This window comes from Falco cherrug, chromosome Z (genome assembly GCF_023634085.1).
Source record: "Falco cherrug isolate bFalChe1 chromosome Z, bFalChe1.pri, whole genome shotgun sequence".
NCBI lineage: Eukaryota > Metazoa > Chordata > Aves > Falconiformes > Falconidae > Falco > Falco cherrug.
The window spans coordinates 11,314,418-11,331,931 of NC_073720.1; the positions used below are offsets into that span (position 1 = coordinate 11,314,418).

At 41.8% G+C, this 17,514-nt stretch overlaps 1 protein-coding gene across 13 annotated transcripts in view; it reads left to right on the forward strand.

Moving 5' to 3' along the window:
* Positions 1–17,514, forward strand: part of UNC13B (unc-13 homolog B) — a 214,306-nt gene that overhangs the window by 125,893 nt on the left and 70,899 nt on the right. For all 13 annotated transcript variants that reach the window (XM_055699323.1, XM_055699327.1, XM_055699328.1 and 10 more), the window contains 5 exons: positions 5,164–5,242; positions 6,969–7,043; positions 7,548–7,767; positions 16,227–16,454; positions 16,751–16,892. In XM_055699323.1, the coding sequence (XP_055555298.1) occupies positions 5,164–5,242; positions 6,969–7,043; positions 7,548–7,767; positions 16,227–16,454; positions 16,751–16,892 (744 nt within the window). The remainder of the gene's footprint in view (positions 1–5,163; positions 5,243–6,968; positions 7,044–7,547; positions 7,768–16,226; positions 16,455–16,750; positions 16,893–17,514) is intronic.

Genomic DNA, 17,514 nt, shown 5'->3' on the forward strand with positions numbered 1-17,514 from the left:
ATTACAGTGTACTTTGAGGTCTGCAGTTCAATCTAAGTAAAAGCAGCATTTCTGATGCTTTTAATGGCTGTTTTCAGGAATAATCAAGTGGTCATGCCTCACTTAGGTCCAGGCTGTTGCTGTATTTCAGACTCTCTTGAACAGTTGGAGATGAGCTGTGCAGCTCTTCAAGAGATCAGTGGTTAAGAACAAGTCTATAGTTGTAATGTATAATCTGTAACTTGATGGTGGCGAGTACTTACGGCAGCAGTATTAAATAATCTTTACTGAGCACCACAGAGTAGTAGCCTCGATGAAGTCCTTTTCCCTGAATCAGTGACTGATGGCACCAGGGAAGGGAAACAAGTAGCTCAGAAAGATTGCTGTGCTTTTTACTTTTAGAAGAAAAAAGTAGTTTTGGGGCGGTCTTCTGTTTTTGCAATGATTTCTGTGGTCACTGTAGCAGTCAAAACTGCAGTAACTCTGGAAATCAGTGCAGTTTGTAATTTTTAAAGCAGTGATCATCATGCCCCTTTTGCACGAGTGAGAGTGAGAGGCTATGCATTCCCTCTGCAATGCACTGCTTGCAGCAAATGCAACGGACAAATTCTGATTGTACTTTCAGCACGACACACTGCAAAATAGATGCCAGCACAGCAGCTTCCCTAGAATCCTCTCTGAAAAAACAAAGACAGCAATGCACTTTAAAGCTCCTAGGTTATATGTGCCTTGTATGCAATTAGTGCGGTATGGTTTGGTGTTGGTGCACTCATTAGGAGCTGATGTAGCAGCAGATTCACCCTGAAATCTCAGCAAGAGGTTGGCTTGCTTCACTCACAGGTTAATTCTCATACTACTGAAGGAAGCTTCCTTAATAAAACTGAGTCAGATTGAAGGCTTCATTATACGTCTTTCTGCTTTTGGAGTCTTTGTTCTGTGATGTTGGTGTTCCCACAAAGCATCCTGCACACCTGTGGGTGCCTGGAGCTGCCTAGCAAGCCCACGCTTCCCGAAGGAGCCCGGGACTTCAGTGAGCAGGCTGCTGGAGAACTGGCAATTAGCAGGAGCAGAAGACAGTGATTTATTCTAACTATAAACAGCACCTTCTCCTGCTTTAACAGAGAGACCATGTACTGAGTTTATCGGTTCATGCACACCGAAATGATTTCGCAGCCTGAAAGATGAAGACACCTACAGTTCTGGAATATTTAAAAATTGTTTTGGCAATTCAAGGCAATGTTTGCTCTACTCTTTACTTTTTTCCCTTTTTATGCGAGATAGAACAGTCTGTCTAATGTAGTTTTGACAAAAGTTTGGCTTATTCAATATATCCCCACATGCAGGGGATTTCTATAAAAGGTGCTTGTGAACCTTTAATTCCACCGCTAGACACGTTGTGGCTTATTAGCCACAAAGTATGTTAAAGCATTTACATTTGGAGTTCTTCTTTCATGTGGAGATTAGAACAGTGGTGTACTTTGAAGGGAGAAATCATCTTCTGTCATTGCAAACCATCTTTGCTTGCTTACATTTTCAAGGTTTAGTGGCAGCATCTGTATGATAAAATTTGTATTAAAAGATGAATACACGCTTCAAGCTATTAGCACTTCTAGCATAATGCAACAGTAGCTGCTGGTCTGGAATCACTGGCTTTGGAGATAGAGCTTAAAAAAACCCCAAAAGTGCAATTGGTGTTATGGATCAGTCTCTGGATGTTATATCTCATATCTATATATTTTATTTACTAGTGCAAATCATCTTCTCATTCAAAAATGCTATTCAGTCCTCAATACAGCACTCCATAATAATGCTATAAATATTACATGCGTTGCAGAGGGGAGTTACCCTATTACATATAAAGCTACAGTGTGCGTATCTGAGGCACTGTCAGTACTCCTGTCTGTGCAAACACTGTAATTTTAAGGAAAGTAGAGGTTGTGCTTGAATAAAGAGGCTTAGGTAGCTGAATGCACAACAAGCTGAATAATTCTGAAAACTAAGAATTCTCACTGAAATGTTTTTTTAAATACTAACAAGCTAAAAGCAGGTCATCTGAATGTATAACTGTCTTGGTACCAGGGTACCTCTCTTCAGTGGTGAATACGAGCACCTTTCAAATATTCTTGTTCTCTGTCAGTCTGGCTTAGAGCCGGTTCTATCATAAACCTCAGTCTGTCATAAATATTTTGCAACAAACCAGATCGTAACTAGGTATATTTCTCAAGCATGATAACTTGTTTAGGCTCATCTTGAATTTATGAACCATGCAGTTTTAATGTTTCTCTTTCCTGGGAAATGTCAGAGTATCAGTTTCCTTTCAATTGAATTAGGGGAGAAAAAAAATCATTGCAAATTGTATAGAAGAGAAGTGTTAATTCCCAGCTGTGGCATTGGCTTAGCAGGAGCATTGACTCTGGATTTTAACTTGTGACCATTTTGTTGTGTCTTTTTGTCTTACAGACTCTCCCTTTCTATTTTGCATATGCTTTCATAACTCAAGTGATTTGACACAAATCTTTGACACAAATCTTCCTATAAGCTGTACTGTGATTTAAATAATGCTGGAATTCTTGGCTTCATCTGGGTGGTCTTCTATGACACCTATTTTACCCCAAAACAGGGTTGCTAGTATTGGACGGGGATGTAACGTTAGGGCAGCAGACAAAATTCCATGTTCAATCCCAGCAACACTGTTCTTAGTTCTGACAATATAAACACTTTATGCAGATATTTCTTATTTCTTGATGTGGGTCAGATTTTTCTATAATACACCAGAAGGGGATTATTGCAGTGTAACTTGGGCAAAAATATCTTCTGGAATTCTCTACTGGATGTGAGGGTAGCCTCTAGTAAAACCACCATATAGCCTCACTGTAAGGATTTGCAGCGCTGGAAAACTGTTCTCATCTTGGCCAAAGGTTCCAATAGTTTTAATTAACTGCTGTAAATCTCCACCTTTCTCATGTCTGAGTTTGCCTTCCATTCCCAGCTGTGAGGTGTAGTTGTCACAGCTGACCATGGGTGGTTCACGTTCGTCATGTAGGAGCACAGCGAGCGGTGCATGGTGCTGCGGTGCAGATGTGACTCATGCTGCATGCAGAGCCGATGCAGTTCACACAGTTCCATGTGACTGCTCACCTTCCCACCAGGCTTGTTCAGCCGGCAGCAGCTGTCAGCTCAGCTGTGGCTCGGACATGTCACCCTCCTACGCACCGTCAAAAAAGTAAATTTTACCGTTACAGTGCTATGACATGTTTCTGTATATAAGAGACTGTTCCCTTCTTTGACACAGCCTTGTGTGTGACACAGCTGTGCAGTGATGTCCTTGTCCATCCTAGAGCATGGTCTGCTATAACGTAGGTTTGGTCTCCCTGGCTGTGTTTTTGACTTTTGGCTGTATTCAAAGAGGGTTTGAGTAGGTCCTGCTTGCCAAGGGGTGCAGGCTGCATCTTGTCACTTACCAGCCTTTTTTATGGCACGTGCAAGTTGGTAGTGGCATTTTGGTTTCCTAGAGGAAGGGTAGCTCCATGTTGGTGTCTCTTAGTGCAGTGAGCACAGTTGTCCCTTATTCCTCTTCCCTGCAGCTGTGGCATCCTAAGGCATTTCAGCTGGGTGTGGTGTAACGAATCAGCAAAATACACAGAAGTGCAGCTTATCACACGGCTGCAAAAAGGAGTGAGCCAGCATGCTATGGGGGTAAAAATGGATGGCTGAGGACTGAGAGGCAGAGGTTTCCTTTACAGTCTCTGTAGCCAACAAAAAGGGCTTAGGAACCATGTTCTTAGTGTTAGCAAGGCACAAGATCAGCATGGAGAAGGGGAGGTTGTGTGAGACACTGAGAGGGGCCGTGGGTTTTGCCTGGCAGGATGGGTGTTTGTGGCAGGGAGAGGGTCACATCACACGTCTTTTTCTTTGGTTTGGGAGGAATATGATAGGCAAACCAGCAGAGAAATGTGTGCTCAGTTCCCAGCCCTGGTGAAAAGCATTATCGTAAGGCCCTACAGACGAATGCCGTTGATTTAGTGGGGGCTCTCGAGCTGAATTAACAGACCTCCTTCAAGTAAAGGCTTATATCCATGTGGTATTACCAGAGAATAGCAGAATCCAATTACAGTGATCCAGGCTGGTCTTGTTGGGAAGGCAACAGTTTATAGTGTTTTATTCCAGCAGGTTCCAAGCGTGGCTGGAGTAATGTCCCTTTTACTCCATCACAAATTCCACTAGCAAATGGCAGCTCTTGTGTGTAGAGGTCTCCGTGGCTTGAAATGCTGAGTACCACAAATGTTCCCTTTTGTAGTAATAAAAATAATCTCCTTTCTCCTCAGGTGTGAGGTTTTTCCTAATAATTACATGAACCTTGAGGGCCAGGATTATGTTCTAGCCTAGAATCAGACGATGGGTAGCAGCATCCTGCCCCTGGACTGATCCACTTTGACATGGTCCCTCCCAACCATCGACACCAGCAAGGATGTCTGGATTGTTGTGTGTGAAGAAGATAAACTCATAATCGTTTTTTGCATTCACTTAACACTTCCTTAAGTATAATCTTCTGGCTGATTTTGCTTCCTCCAGTAAAACATCCGTCTTCTCAGTGTCCCAACCCTAAATTAATTAAATAGAAAGAAAGGGGATGGAGAAAGACTGGAGACATGATGTTTTCAAGTTTCCAAAGTCTTTCCTGCCATGACACCCAATGCTAATAGTAAACTATAAACTGAGCTCTCCCTAAGGAATAAAAGGTACTTATGAAAGCAGAGGCATGTGGCTGAGCTACCACAGTCTAAGCTGTGTGTGAATTACTGCCAGGGAGCTCTGGTTGTGCCGTTGGGTAAGTATTTTTGCCACATCTGTGTCCCACAGACACAGTGGGGTTAAGGCTGCTTTCACCCACCGTACAGGCAGCAGTGACTCTGAAGCACTGGGTGGTCTGCAAGCACGTGCCCCGCCCACTCTGAGCTAGCTCAGACCTCAGAACTGAGAATGGGAAAATGACCTTTTTTTCAGCATGTTAACAACTTTAGTTTATTATTAAATTGCATTTACAGTGAACTCATTCTTCCCATTCTCATTGACTATGATACTAGCAAGAAGACATATTTTAAGGAAGTTTGTTGGTCATGTCTTTACTGTCTCTCACTGCTGGCATGATTTTTAATCTTTCCCCCCCTCCTCCTGAATTTCTAGGCCTGCAGGAGGTCTCTATGGCATCGATAGCATGCCTGATCTACGCAAAAAAAAGCCAATTCCACTTGTCAGTGATCTGGTAAGAGATTTCTTTTTCTTCTGCCACACAGCCGTTAGTGCAGCTGGCTTTACTTTTTAACATATGATACATTCACTGTTACTTCAAGAAGCAGAAGGTTTCCTGTTTGAATTAATTCTTACACTAAAGGGTTAGGAGTTGTACTTGGAAAAACCTCTGTGAGAATGAACTACAGTTTTGTAGACAGTTTCATTCATTTGGCAGAATTAAGATATTTTTCATGTTCTTTTTCCTTTTTATTTTGCACAGAACATTTGATTATTTTTAGGCCTGCATTATTTTAAAATGTTTTCCTAAAAATCACATACTTTAGGGAAAGTTATAATGTCCATGTGAGGTCTGGCAACTTACCAGAAGGTTGGAATTTCAGAGGATAGATAAATGAGCATATGTGCTTGGATTTTTAAAGCAATTTGCAATATTGCCAGTAGGCTTCTGAGGAAGCACAAGAACCAAGCGAGTAATGAGGACAAGTTTCATATGCTTGTGTGATACAGTGAAATAAGGCTTCTGCAGGACAAATGGTTTTCTGTTGGCTGTGTTCAGTACACGTAGCGATTTCATACTTGGGAGAAATGCTGGAACAGCTGAAAGACTGAAGTTTCCATAGCCTGTAATTCATGTGAAAAAATGCATGCAATTTTCTCTGCCAGCTTATGCATGGGAAGCTTAGTATGTGTCTTAATAACTGCTTGTATCTTAAATCTTTGCAATAATGGCATTAACTTGTGTCACTTCCTTTGTATGCTTTCATTCTCTCTCTCTCCGCAGGCCATGGTAAGTGGAGCTAAAGACTATCCACCAAGTCTTCACCAGAAACAAAAACTATTTTACCTTATTTTCCCTCCACTTCTTTGCTTTTTATTTTGAACCTACAGTATAGCAGTGCATGTGTATCCAGCACTCTGTCCTGCTGCATCACTGATAGAATGAACTTTTTCAGTCTGTCTTCAAACATATGCATGAAGCAGAGCATAAATGGAAGTTTCTGATAGGGTTTGATGATTTCAAACTAGATGTTGCTAGCTTTAATTGACTTCTCTGCTTTCTTCTAACCGGAGTGGCTTGCTGAAGAAATCCTTTGTATGCCAGTGTGAGGTGCTGCAAAGGCACTGCTCTGTGCTGTCCAAGGCTGCAGAACTTCGTGTGATTGTGGTGCAAAAGAGGCAGTTTTGAGGGGAAAATGCTGTTCATTGTTTTCAGTGATGGCAAATGAATGTGATACACCAGCACATTCAAACCTGTGCTCCCAACCCACTCTGTTCTTTTTTTATCCTGTTTATTTGTAACCCTTTCACTGTCACGTTTTGGAGTGTTGTGTATGTTGCAAAACTGATGAAATAATTTCCTTTTGGATATGAATGAAATTAGATATAGAAGAGTGAGTCCCCTGTAACGACCTTTGGCAATAGCAAAGTTACTGTTGCTACAAGAACACAGAAGTGGAGATGTGAACCCAGGTTTCATTGACAGTTCTTACCAGAGAAACAAATAAAAAATTTCCGGAGCAAGACTGGTTGTGGGCAGATGGAAGTTGGAGACCTTTCAAAGTATGCATTTGGCTCTCCTGAGATCTGAGCTATCGTTTCAGAAACCAACTTGAATGTAACAGATTGCTGTTTTGGTGTCTGGTGTGACCAGAGTCCCCTTGGTCACATCTCTGGGCTTGTAGTGCCAGTGCATTTCTGGATATTGGTGGTAAATAACAAACTTTCTTCCTTCTTAGTCACTGGTTCAGTCCCGGAAAGCTGGAATTACCTCAGCAATGGCCACTAGAACATCTCTCAAAGATGAAGAGCTGGTAAGTGGGAGGGTTGCTTGGCTCCTGTTAACGTTTAGTAATCAAATTAAGGGAGTTTGGCTCTTTGGGATACAGAGCCAGCTTCACAGATGTCTAAAAATATAGATGCAAAGCTTCTTGTTTCATTTGTTTAAAGAAACCAAACATGTAAAAAATAACATTTCATGTGTCAATATGATCCTGAAAAATGTAATCTTACCATTTCCTTCTGTGCTATCTACCATGGGGGACAGTGTGTGAAACTTACTTTATGCAAGATATTCCTCATCTGCAAACTGTAATCCTTTTCTTCCATCTCCTCCACTTTTTTTAAATGCCTGGAGAAGCATTTTTGGAAGTGTGTCCTCTGCTGCTGCTTGTGAAAGTTTGATACATTTGGCTACCTCAAATATGTAGTTTTATTGCGCTGCTCATGCATTTTCCCTTAAAACTCATGCATTAGCCAGCAAAAACAGGTTCAGTCACCTTCCTGGATGTTGGTTTATGTGTGCTCTCGCCTTTCAGAAATCTCATGTCTATAAGAAGACCTTGCAAGCCTTAATTTACCCCATCTCTTGTACAACGCCGCACAACTTTGAAGTGTGGACAGCCACAACTCCTACCTACTGCTACGAATGTGAGGGGCTGCTGTGGGGTATTGCACGGCAGGGAATGCGCTGCGGTGAATGTGGTGTCAAGTGCCATGAGAAGTGCCAAGACTTGCTCAACGCTGACTGTTTACAGAGTGAGTAGTGGCTGCGGGAGTGCGGCTGGTCCAAAAGTGTTAGTGGAGCTTTCCTGAATGTGTAGGTGGTGCCTCAGTGATCAGTGAAGCTGCATGTATTAAAATAACTGCGTATTTTCTGAAAAGGTGCCATTGGGCTGAACCTACCTCCATGGCCCTGTGGACACAGACCGCTCCACAACACAGAACCCCTTTGCCACATTGTTCTTGATGTGCTTTAAAAGGTTTAATCCTTGACTCTTGCCCATCTATTGGTCTGTTTGCTTTAACCCATCTAATAATCTCTGTCAGTTCGGGTGGTGTGTTTGCTAACATGTCCTGTGTGGAAGAGAGGTGGTGGGCTGGGTGAATAGGGTGCTGGGCTGGATATTCTGACTTTTGTTCTGTCCCACCTGCCCTGGTATCCCAGTTGGGTTGCTTGTTTCAACTGTTAATGCTGTTTTAAGCTCTTCAGGGCAGCACTGTGTTCCTCCTTAAGGCATAGCATCCATGGATGTTGTTTGGATTCTCTGTACCAAGCGCAGGTTGGCAAGGCATTTTGTGATCTTAACAGTGGGGTCTCATGGCTGATTCACTTTAGAGACGTGGGGCTGAGTCAGCAGAGATGATGGGTCAGATTGAAAGGCGTTGTTTGAGTGTATAGGCAGTATTTCATCTTCCTACTAGCTTTTCTGTTCATTTTGTTGGGGTTTTTTTTTCCCTAATGTTCAAAACCTAAGCTGTCTCTTCAAGAAGAGCTCTTCAAAAAGCTGTGACTTTGCAGAATAAATGAGACCTTACACAAACAAAGGAGATGTTTAAAAGGGATTTGATTAAGGAAAAGAAGGAGAAAAGAGAAAGAGAGAGAGAAAGTATTAATTTAGGCATCAGTTTCTTAATTTGGTCTCAAATTTATGTTCCTGCTTGAGAGCAAAATATCTTAGTCTAAATGGAATAGAAATTTCTGCCATATATGTTAAATCTTGAGTAGGAAGGTGGGGCTGTTTCTGCTCACTGATTTTTTTGGTGTTGCCACTTGATGGACTGAGTCTAAGGAATCAGAAAAGTTTGTGAAGGATAAACAGACTTAATGCAAATCCATGTCAGTGACTATAGGAATATAAGGAGTCAAATCTTTTATCTGCCTCAGGCTCTAATTGTTTGGGAAAGCCAGGCTGGGTGGTCCAGCAGGGGATTCCAGTGAATCATAGGTCACTTGCTTTTTCTTATGGCTTATCTTAACACCCCAAATGGATGTTGTTAATGCTTGCATTTTTGATGCGTGCAGAGTTTTAAATTGATCATAGTTAGGACTGAGGCTATTTGCACTGACCTGTTTGTCAGACACAGCTGATCCTGGTGGAACTCTCTGTTTCTCAGTTGCTGGCGTTTCTAGATTTGTTTTTGAGGGTTGCAAGGTGATCTTTATGGTTTATAACATTCGAACAATTGCATCATTGACACCTTGGCTTTCTTGCAACCTTTTAGTGACTAAGCGAAGACCTGCTGTGTTACATTTAGTTTAGGAGAATGCAGTTAAGTCATAACTCAGTTTTCTGACACAACCTGATGTAGAGGGTCAGTTAGACTGAGGATAACTTCATTTGTCTCTGGAGTTCACCTCTGCCAGCTGGTGATTTTCAGTATTTGAGATGAAAATCAGCCGATACATGCATCCAGGCTTGACGCAGGTCTATGTCCATGATGTTACAAGGCTGCAATGGAGTTGTGGTATCTCAGTATGGGTAAAATGCTGTGGAGAGCAGAGGAGAATTCCAGCAGCAGCGAGGAGACAGGCAGAAGGCTTTTGTACAGAGAAGAGGTCATGAAACTGAAGGAGAAAAACTACATTTAAGAAACAGGAAATTTATTCATGCAGAGGACAGCCGTGGCTGTCCATGTTCAAGAAGGGAGACTTCAGACTGGGATGGGTACTGGAGAGAGTTCAGTGGTAATGGGGAAAATATGAGAATGTCTGGAGAGAGGATGGTACGAGTTTTTTTAATTTTCAAAAGAAAGGCTTGGCAGTGTGGAACAGGAGAAGGACAGGACCGATGCTGTTTCAAAAAAGTAAAACCAGCCACACGGCCTGTCCCAGCAGGATGTTTCTGAAGGGATGTTGTGGAGCAGAGGTGTAAGACATGTCCATGTAGAGCTCCTATGACTCTGGCTTATCCTTACAGCTATCCATGCCTTAAAAGTATTTCTGAGCAGTAGCTGCTGTGTTTAATAGTTGGCAGTGGTGGCTCTGTAAATTGGTTTAATCCTACTCTGAATCTCTTTATGCCTGAACCATGCTGGGGGAAAAGCAAGATAAGTAGCAGGGAGGAAGATGATCTGTTTAAGCTTATTGTTTACAAAAGAAAAAAAATGGAATAAATTTGCTGTAAGAAAATTAAAGGTGGAAGTTGAAGACAACTTCAATGATGAGAACAAGGAGTCTCTGAAACAGCCTCTGAAGACTAGCCATGGATGCAGGTTTTTTTAATCTCTGGTTGGAATTAAATAAGATTATACTTTGGGCTGTGGGATGTGATGATGGCAATAGTTTGTGCTTTTCTATGGAATAGAAGTAACAACTGGAAGCTACTTTTCATATATGGCAAAGAATTGATAAGAACTTGTTATTTTATTCATGGGATTGCAGATGTTTGCTTTGCACATTTCCTTTCAAAATGTAAACACAAGATACTTCAGCATGCAGAGTTAAAGAAACAGAGAGAAAACAACTGGGAGTACACTGGGCTCAAAACTTGTGAAGCATGTAGAAAGGTAAAACCCAACCAAACAAAACCTTTGCTTACTGAGTTATTTGAAAGCTGCTCAGCATCAGAACAGGGAAGGTACAGGGACTGAGCCATGGGTCTGTTGGGGTACCCAGTATGAGTGTGGTGGGTATCACTATCTGGGGTAGAGATGTAAAGGAAACAGAAGGTGGTAAGGGTGTAATTAAAAGACAGAAAAGGCAGAGGAAAGATAGTGCTGGCAGATTAAGAAGATGGTAGGGCCAGTATGAGGATATGTTGCTGGGTTGGGAAAATAAATGTTATCGATACTAGAATCTATTAAAAGGCTCATTCAGGCTACTGTGTTCTTTGCTTTAGCATGTTCATGCTAAGATCCTTCTAACTAGAACACACCAGGCCAGAAGAAAATGGAAAAATTAGATTAATTTTTATATATATTTGAAGAACATAGGCTGTGCTTGAGGAATGAGAAACAGGGTTTCTGGGGAACAAGCAACAGTTTAGAGATCAAATAAATTCAAGACTGAGCTTTCTTGTATATTGAACTCAGGAGGGACTTTTTCCTAACAGAAGCTTTGTTGTTTTTGATAAAAAAAACCCCAACATTCTCAGGACATATCTTCACTTAGGTCTATTTAAAGCTTCCAGAAAATGTTACATTGGAGGAAAATGGATTTTCAGGCTGGTAACAAATACAATTCTGTTGATTATACTTTGCTGCCTCAGGATATATCTTCCCTTCAGTCTGTGTAAGTATTCTAGAAAATGTTGTATTGGAGTAAAATGAATTTTCAGGCTGATCACAACTACAGTTCCATTGTCTATGCCTTGACATTTTGGGTAGACACCTGGGGTTTTATTTCTTAGAATCAGAATGTGCAGTTTATTCATCTCCTACCCGTTCAGTGTCTTTCTGAGGGAAATGAAAGGATCTCTTTCCCCAGATCTATTAGAGCTAAGTTTGATTATATCTTCTGAGGGTGTTTTTCTTACCCTGTATATTTTTACTGATACAGTCAGCAAATGTGTGGGACTTCAGTGAGAAAATACTCGAATTCAGTAATTGCCATTTGAATCAAAATCCATTTGCTGACTTGTTCAGCAGGGCTGTTCCATGAATTGGCAATGTCTGAAGTGCAGTAAACTGGAATAAGTTGTGCCATGTGTACTGCAGCCACCTGGTTTATGGCTCTGTTGGCACCAGGTTGTTTCTCTGAGGATGTTTCTCTGTTGTAGGTACTTAGAAGATACTATTCTGTGGTGGGGTGCTTAGCTATTTATCATAAACTCATAAATACTTGCTCAAGGGAAGATGCTCTCTTGTTAGCCTTCTGCTGTTCTTGGAAGTACTTGAAATCTGTGCTGCATGGGTACACTTCCTTTCTTACTTGGCTGAAAATGGATGGAGGGATGGTCTTTAAAATCCCTGTAGCATGCAAAGCTTTTGTAAAAAGAGAGCTTTTATCTCTTGCCCTGAGCACTGGTGTACTACTAACCAAAGTACAATGGGTTGGGCAATGTTGGTATCAAAGGAAGAGTAAAACTGAGGATGGATGTGTAGAATACCAAGGAATCAATGCAGAGAAGTGAGCAGAATTATAAGAAGGGTGGAAGGGAAGGACATTATTTTAGCAAGATCCTAGTAAAAGGGGCCCGTACAGTTCTGGGCTAGCATTTGAAAAGCCATAGTAATCCGCTCCTGCAAGTGTGTTTTGGTTTTGTTTGTAGTGATGCTGATCTAGTCCTCAGTAGATTACAGGTAAATCTAAGAAAAGAAATTCCCCAGGGATATCAGAGTCTGGTCCTCTGGAGATCTTGAAAGTAAGGAAATGAAACCTCAAGCTTCAAACTAGTGTTGATTAGGAAATCTGCCTTGTAAGTATGATTAGCCATATGTCTTTATTAGTGATTCTTTATGGTGTGCTGGAGCAGCAAACCTTGGAGAACCTCACACGAGCTATCAGGCCTGTGTTACTGAGTGCTGCTTTTGGTGCTGTTTTAGCTCCTGGAATCTTGGTTGACCTCCGGAATTCTTCAATGCTTTTTAACTCCGGACTGGAGGTTGGGTCTGTTTGTTGCTTTTTGGTTGAGAAACTTGTGTGTGTTGTACTCTGAATTCATCAAAGACTGCAGTGCAGAGACTGGCTCTGGCTCAGGGAGTGGACTGTTAGTCACTCTTGTGATAATCATCTTGGCTTCTGGGTTGAATGATGATTAGACACCATGGTGATGAATACTTGTTTGCTCTCAGAATTCTATGTAGGAAAATATTTGCACAGAAGGAGGAAGGATACCTTTATTTGAAACTTGAATATCTATTTTAAGTTTCAGGAATATATAATTTCTAAGCATTATCCGCCTACTAAACAACTGTCTTCTATCCTGCCAGTGTTGCTGTCTTGACTTTTTCCTGTTAAAGCATAGGATAACAGCACTGGCAGTTTACTAATAGCTGTATCAATACAATTCCCAATATGGATGTATTTGCTTTCTGTTTCCAGTCATAAATTGACTCACAATTCAATCCTAGAGAAGAAGAGAGAAGGATAACCATTTGTATAATACTGTTCACAGTACAAGTATATTCTCGTTCCTTTCTGTTGCCATTTACAGGATGAAAAGCTGATCCACTGGTCAAAACCCTCTTTTTGCAGCTGAATAAATATGGTCCAAGCCCAACAGCAAGAAAAGCACCCTCTGCCATCCAGTATAGTGGCACGCTTTGGGTTTATATCACCTACCTATTACGCCATAGGTAATGAGCCCCCAAACAGTTATTTTGGAAACTGGTGTATTTGTACCAACAAGCAGGTGTTAAAATTAAGAAAGTGTGTTGTTGAGACAGAGAGTTTGTATATTCTTCTTTAGTCTGCATTGTTAAAATAAGGCATCTGTCTGAGTCTGGCTTTTGCAGTGCAGTTCAGGTGCAGCCTCTGCAGGGACAGCGAGACCTTTTACAGGGAAGGGTTTCACAGTGGGGGAGCAGCATGGATGGAGCTGGGGGTTTTCCTCTGAAAGTCAGGAGACAGAGCTAAGCTTTAGAGGTGACTGAAGAGAGGGCTCTCCAGGGGGCTATGTGACATGGCTCACATGTCCTGCAACCCAAGATGCCCCAGACAGCTGTTGGCCTTGCAGAGGGATAAATGCACGATGCAAAGTCTCTGGAGGTGGTGAGGATGTTAAATGTGTTTTTAACTAGAATTCCTCCATTTGTCCAAGTTTGCTTGCTAAGCATCATTTGATGCTCCTGGAGTGCTTGCCTTAAGGCAATGATGCAGACCATGCCACCCTAGAATTATAACTTTTGTCCCATCTCAGCAATGAACAATAAAACATTTATGTTTACAAGCTGCCTGGCTAGAAATTTATTTAGAAAATGGTTCTGAAATAGAGCACTGTGCTCATGGACAACATAAACTCTTAATGTTTGAATTTGGTTCTTAATTTTCTAAAGTCAGAAAGGGCAGGGGAGGGTTGGTTTCTTTGGATCACGACAGATTCCGAATTCCAGCTAGGAAAGGCAAATTGTTCCATTTGGCCTTTCCTGATTTCCTAGTAGTTTTCTGTAGCTCTGCATATACTGCGTAGAGTCCACCTCCATCTCTAGAAGACCTAGTTCTGTTAAAGCTGAACAGCACTTCTTCTCTGAAGTTCAAAGTGTAGCCCCTGGTATCATTTCGGTTTCATTTTCCTTTAATAAATGTTGGGTCTACGGCTGGATGATTGCCTGATACAAGACATCACATTGGGTGGTGCTAATTCTTCATCACCGGTGAGTAGAGACAGCAGGGACTGCATAATTAATTCCAGTATTTTGATTTCATTTCATCTTAAGCCAACAATGGAAAACTCTGGGGCAGATACACTTTATTGTGCTAAATGAAATACTGAACATCAAGCCTCTAGCAAGTGAAATGAAAAAAATAATCAGGTAATGTGAAGTTACGGCTTGTTTTATACCCAGGTCTTTAATAGCATGCCTTGGTATTCAGTGTCCTTTAATGAACTTCTGAAACTTCAGTCACAGTCTGTTCCAAACTGTGTTTTTATTCTTTTTGGTTTGGATGAGGGAGTTATAATTGAGTTTTGTTTCTTTATTGAAGTGAATTTAGTAACGGTGAAAGGTGTTAGATTGAAGGCCCTAGAAATGGATGTCCTCAGGCAGCGTTGGTCACTGGGCACCCTGTTGAGCCTGCTAACAAGGTTACCTCTTTTGTTGTACTGCTGGGGGTCCTTTATGTGTATGTGTTCATAGAAGTTTATTCATATTTGGTCACTACCTGCTGAAACTGTTTCACATTCAAAACCATAATGCCTCAAATTAAAGGTGCTCCAGATACTGTGTTTGCCCACTTTTTCCAGAAGAAAAAAAATTTATGTATCTTTGTGATTGGTGGCTTCCTTTGCACACACTTGCACCTGCTCTAATACATATTTTTAAGGTAATTTAATATTTGGTGAACACCTGGATGAAGATAATTTTTCTAGGACAAAGCTTACTTTAACTAAACTATCCCAGAGAAGAAAAACAAGCAAAAGCATATTAAACTAAACAGAAATACTATGACTGAATGTGTACACAGGACTTTTTGTACACTGTGACTTTACTTTTGTGTAAACTCTTTAACTTCATCTGATCTAAGATCATAACTCGAAATTGCTGCAGACTGCATGTAGAGATACCGTGTGCAATCCTGGGTTCCTGCTTTTCATTTCACACCCAGGCTTGTCTGCCCTGTTAGCTCGTGTCATTGCTTTCATTAATGCGTGCCTCACACCTGGCACAATAGTCAGTGTCTGAATTTTCACAGCAAGCATGACTGTTAAAACTGCGTAGGGAGCAGTTGGTTGTGGGAGCGTTCTTGTCTCAAAATTATATGAACATCTACATTTTGTAAGAGGTACGTAAGTGACCAGAGGCCTCTCTTTTTCCAGACACAGATGAATGCCTGTGTGGTATAGACCCTATGCCTGGTTCTGGTGTTCCCAGCTGCTGGATACTGTACTACTGCCCCATGCTTATGATGGCCCAGGTTTTTAACTACAGAATTTGATACCTTAGAGATATTTGTTACAGTTACAATGCCTGTGTGATTCTAAGAAAGGATTATTTGTCTTCTTACAAACTGATAAAATAGAGTGGGATCCGAGAGGTACTTCAGATGCCTCCGGCTTGATGCCTGATCAAACAGGGTGGCTCCAGGTGGAATGGGACATAGATGGTGCAGTGATGCTGTGCTGCATGGGGAATTGTGTGGCACACGTTGGTAGGAAATGCTGACCGTGCTGGTCCATCTGAACTTCTGCTCTTCCATGGTGCTTAGGTGCAGCTTTGAGACAAGTTCATAGATACTGTTTGTAACAGAGGTCCTATGTCCTTTTCTTAGCACTTGCCCAAGCAGGGATTTATTTACTCAAAGCAAGGTGATAAGAGAAGGGGGCATGCCGATGTCTGCTGTTGAAGCAAGAACCTCATTTCTAGGTCTTCCTCAGCTGCAAGGGTATTAAACTCAGGTCTGTTATGGCTCTCCCGTTCCATCATCTCCTGCCAGTCTGAGTGGTCCAGATTCTCTTGTGTCTATGTTGAAAAGTGGGGTGTCTGACTGTAAGTCAATAGCAAGAGCCACCATGTGGAGGGTAGCTCATGGCTTTGATTCTGCTGTCCAGGTTCAGAGAAACATGACTTAGCATTTTTCTGTTTCTGATGAGCATTGTGTGCTTTCTGGTGCACAGGAGCAGCAGAGAAGAGCTCAAAGCATGGAGCTGAAGACAGGACCCAGAATTTCATCATGGCAATGAAGGATCGCATGAAAATCCGGGAGCGGAACAAGCCGGAGATCTTTGACTTGATCAGAGATGTGTTCTGTGAGAGCAAATTGACACACGCTCAGCAGATGAAGACGGTGAAGCAGAGTGTGCTTGATGGCACCTCAAAATGGTCAGCAAAGATCACGATCACAGGTGAGTGAGGGAGGCATGGGTTCTTTTGGCTTTGCTTGGGAGCCTGAAGTAAGACAGAGTTGGTGAGAAGATGGAGAGAGTGGAGAGAAGGGCTTCTCTGACCCAGGTTTCTTTCTGCTCAGTGTACAGGTAGCAGATGGAGATGCTCCGAGCCCAGGCACTGTAATGCACCATCAGGAAAGCTCTCATGAGTCATATTCCTGTTTGTCTGGCCATTCTGAGCTGCTACTTCACGTGGTGTTGCGGGTATGTTGTCTTACTGCATGGTGGTGGTAACCCTTCTCTTTTCCTTCCAGTGGTGTGTGCTCAGGGTCTGCAGGCCAAAGACAAGACTGGGTCCAGCGATCCGTATGTAACTGTTCAAGTGGGTAAAACAAAGAAGAGGACAAAAACGATTTTTGGGAATTTGAACCCTGTGTGGGAAGAGAAGTTTTACTTGTAAGTGCTCTTACAAGGACTCTCAGCCCCATTTTGCCTGTTTGTATGATCTGTGCTTTGACAGCTGTGCTTTGACAGCATTCCCACATCACCTGTAGTGAATGTATGATGGGTTTATTTCTGCTCAGCATTGTGTGTGCGTGTCTGGAGGTCTGATGTCTTTAACAGTCTACGTAGTGCATACCTGTTCATCTCATCTGTCTTGTGTATATATAAATTGTCTGCTCTGCGAACACTTACACTGATGTTTCTAGAGAAAGCTGAAGAGAAAGGAAAATCTTTTAACTCAGAGGCTTTAGTTCCTGGCTAGTAGACATACTTTCACAATTCTTTGTAACATAAAAGAAGTTGGTATAAAAGACTAAGCAAACTTCTCATGACCTGTTGCTGACACCTGCTACTGGTGTTTGACCAACAAAGGTTAAAGGTAGTTACTTGTCTGTGACACTACTAGTCTCCCTTTCAGTTCTGGAAAATCAGTGTAGCAATAACTTGAGGGATTATCTGCTTTCAAGACGAGCAATGTATCTGTGTCTGAATTGAAAGTAAATGCTGGAGGTGCATTTCTTTAGATATTAACTGCTCTCAAAAGGCTGAAGAATGTATTATTCCATCCTGCTTT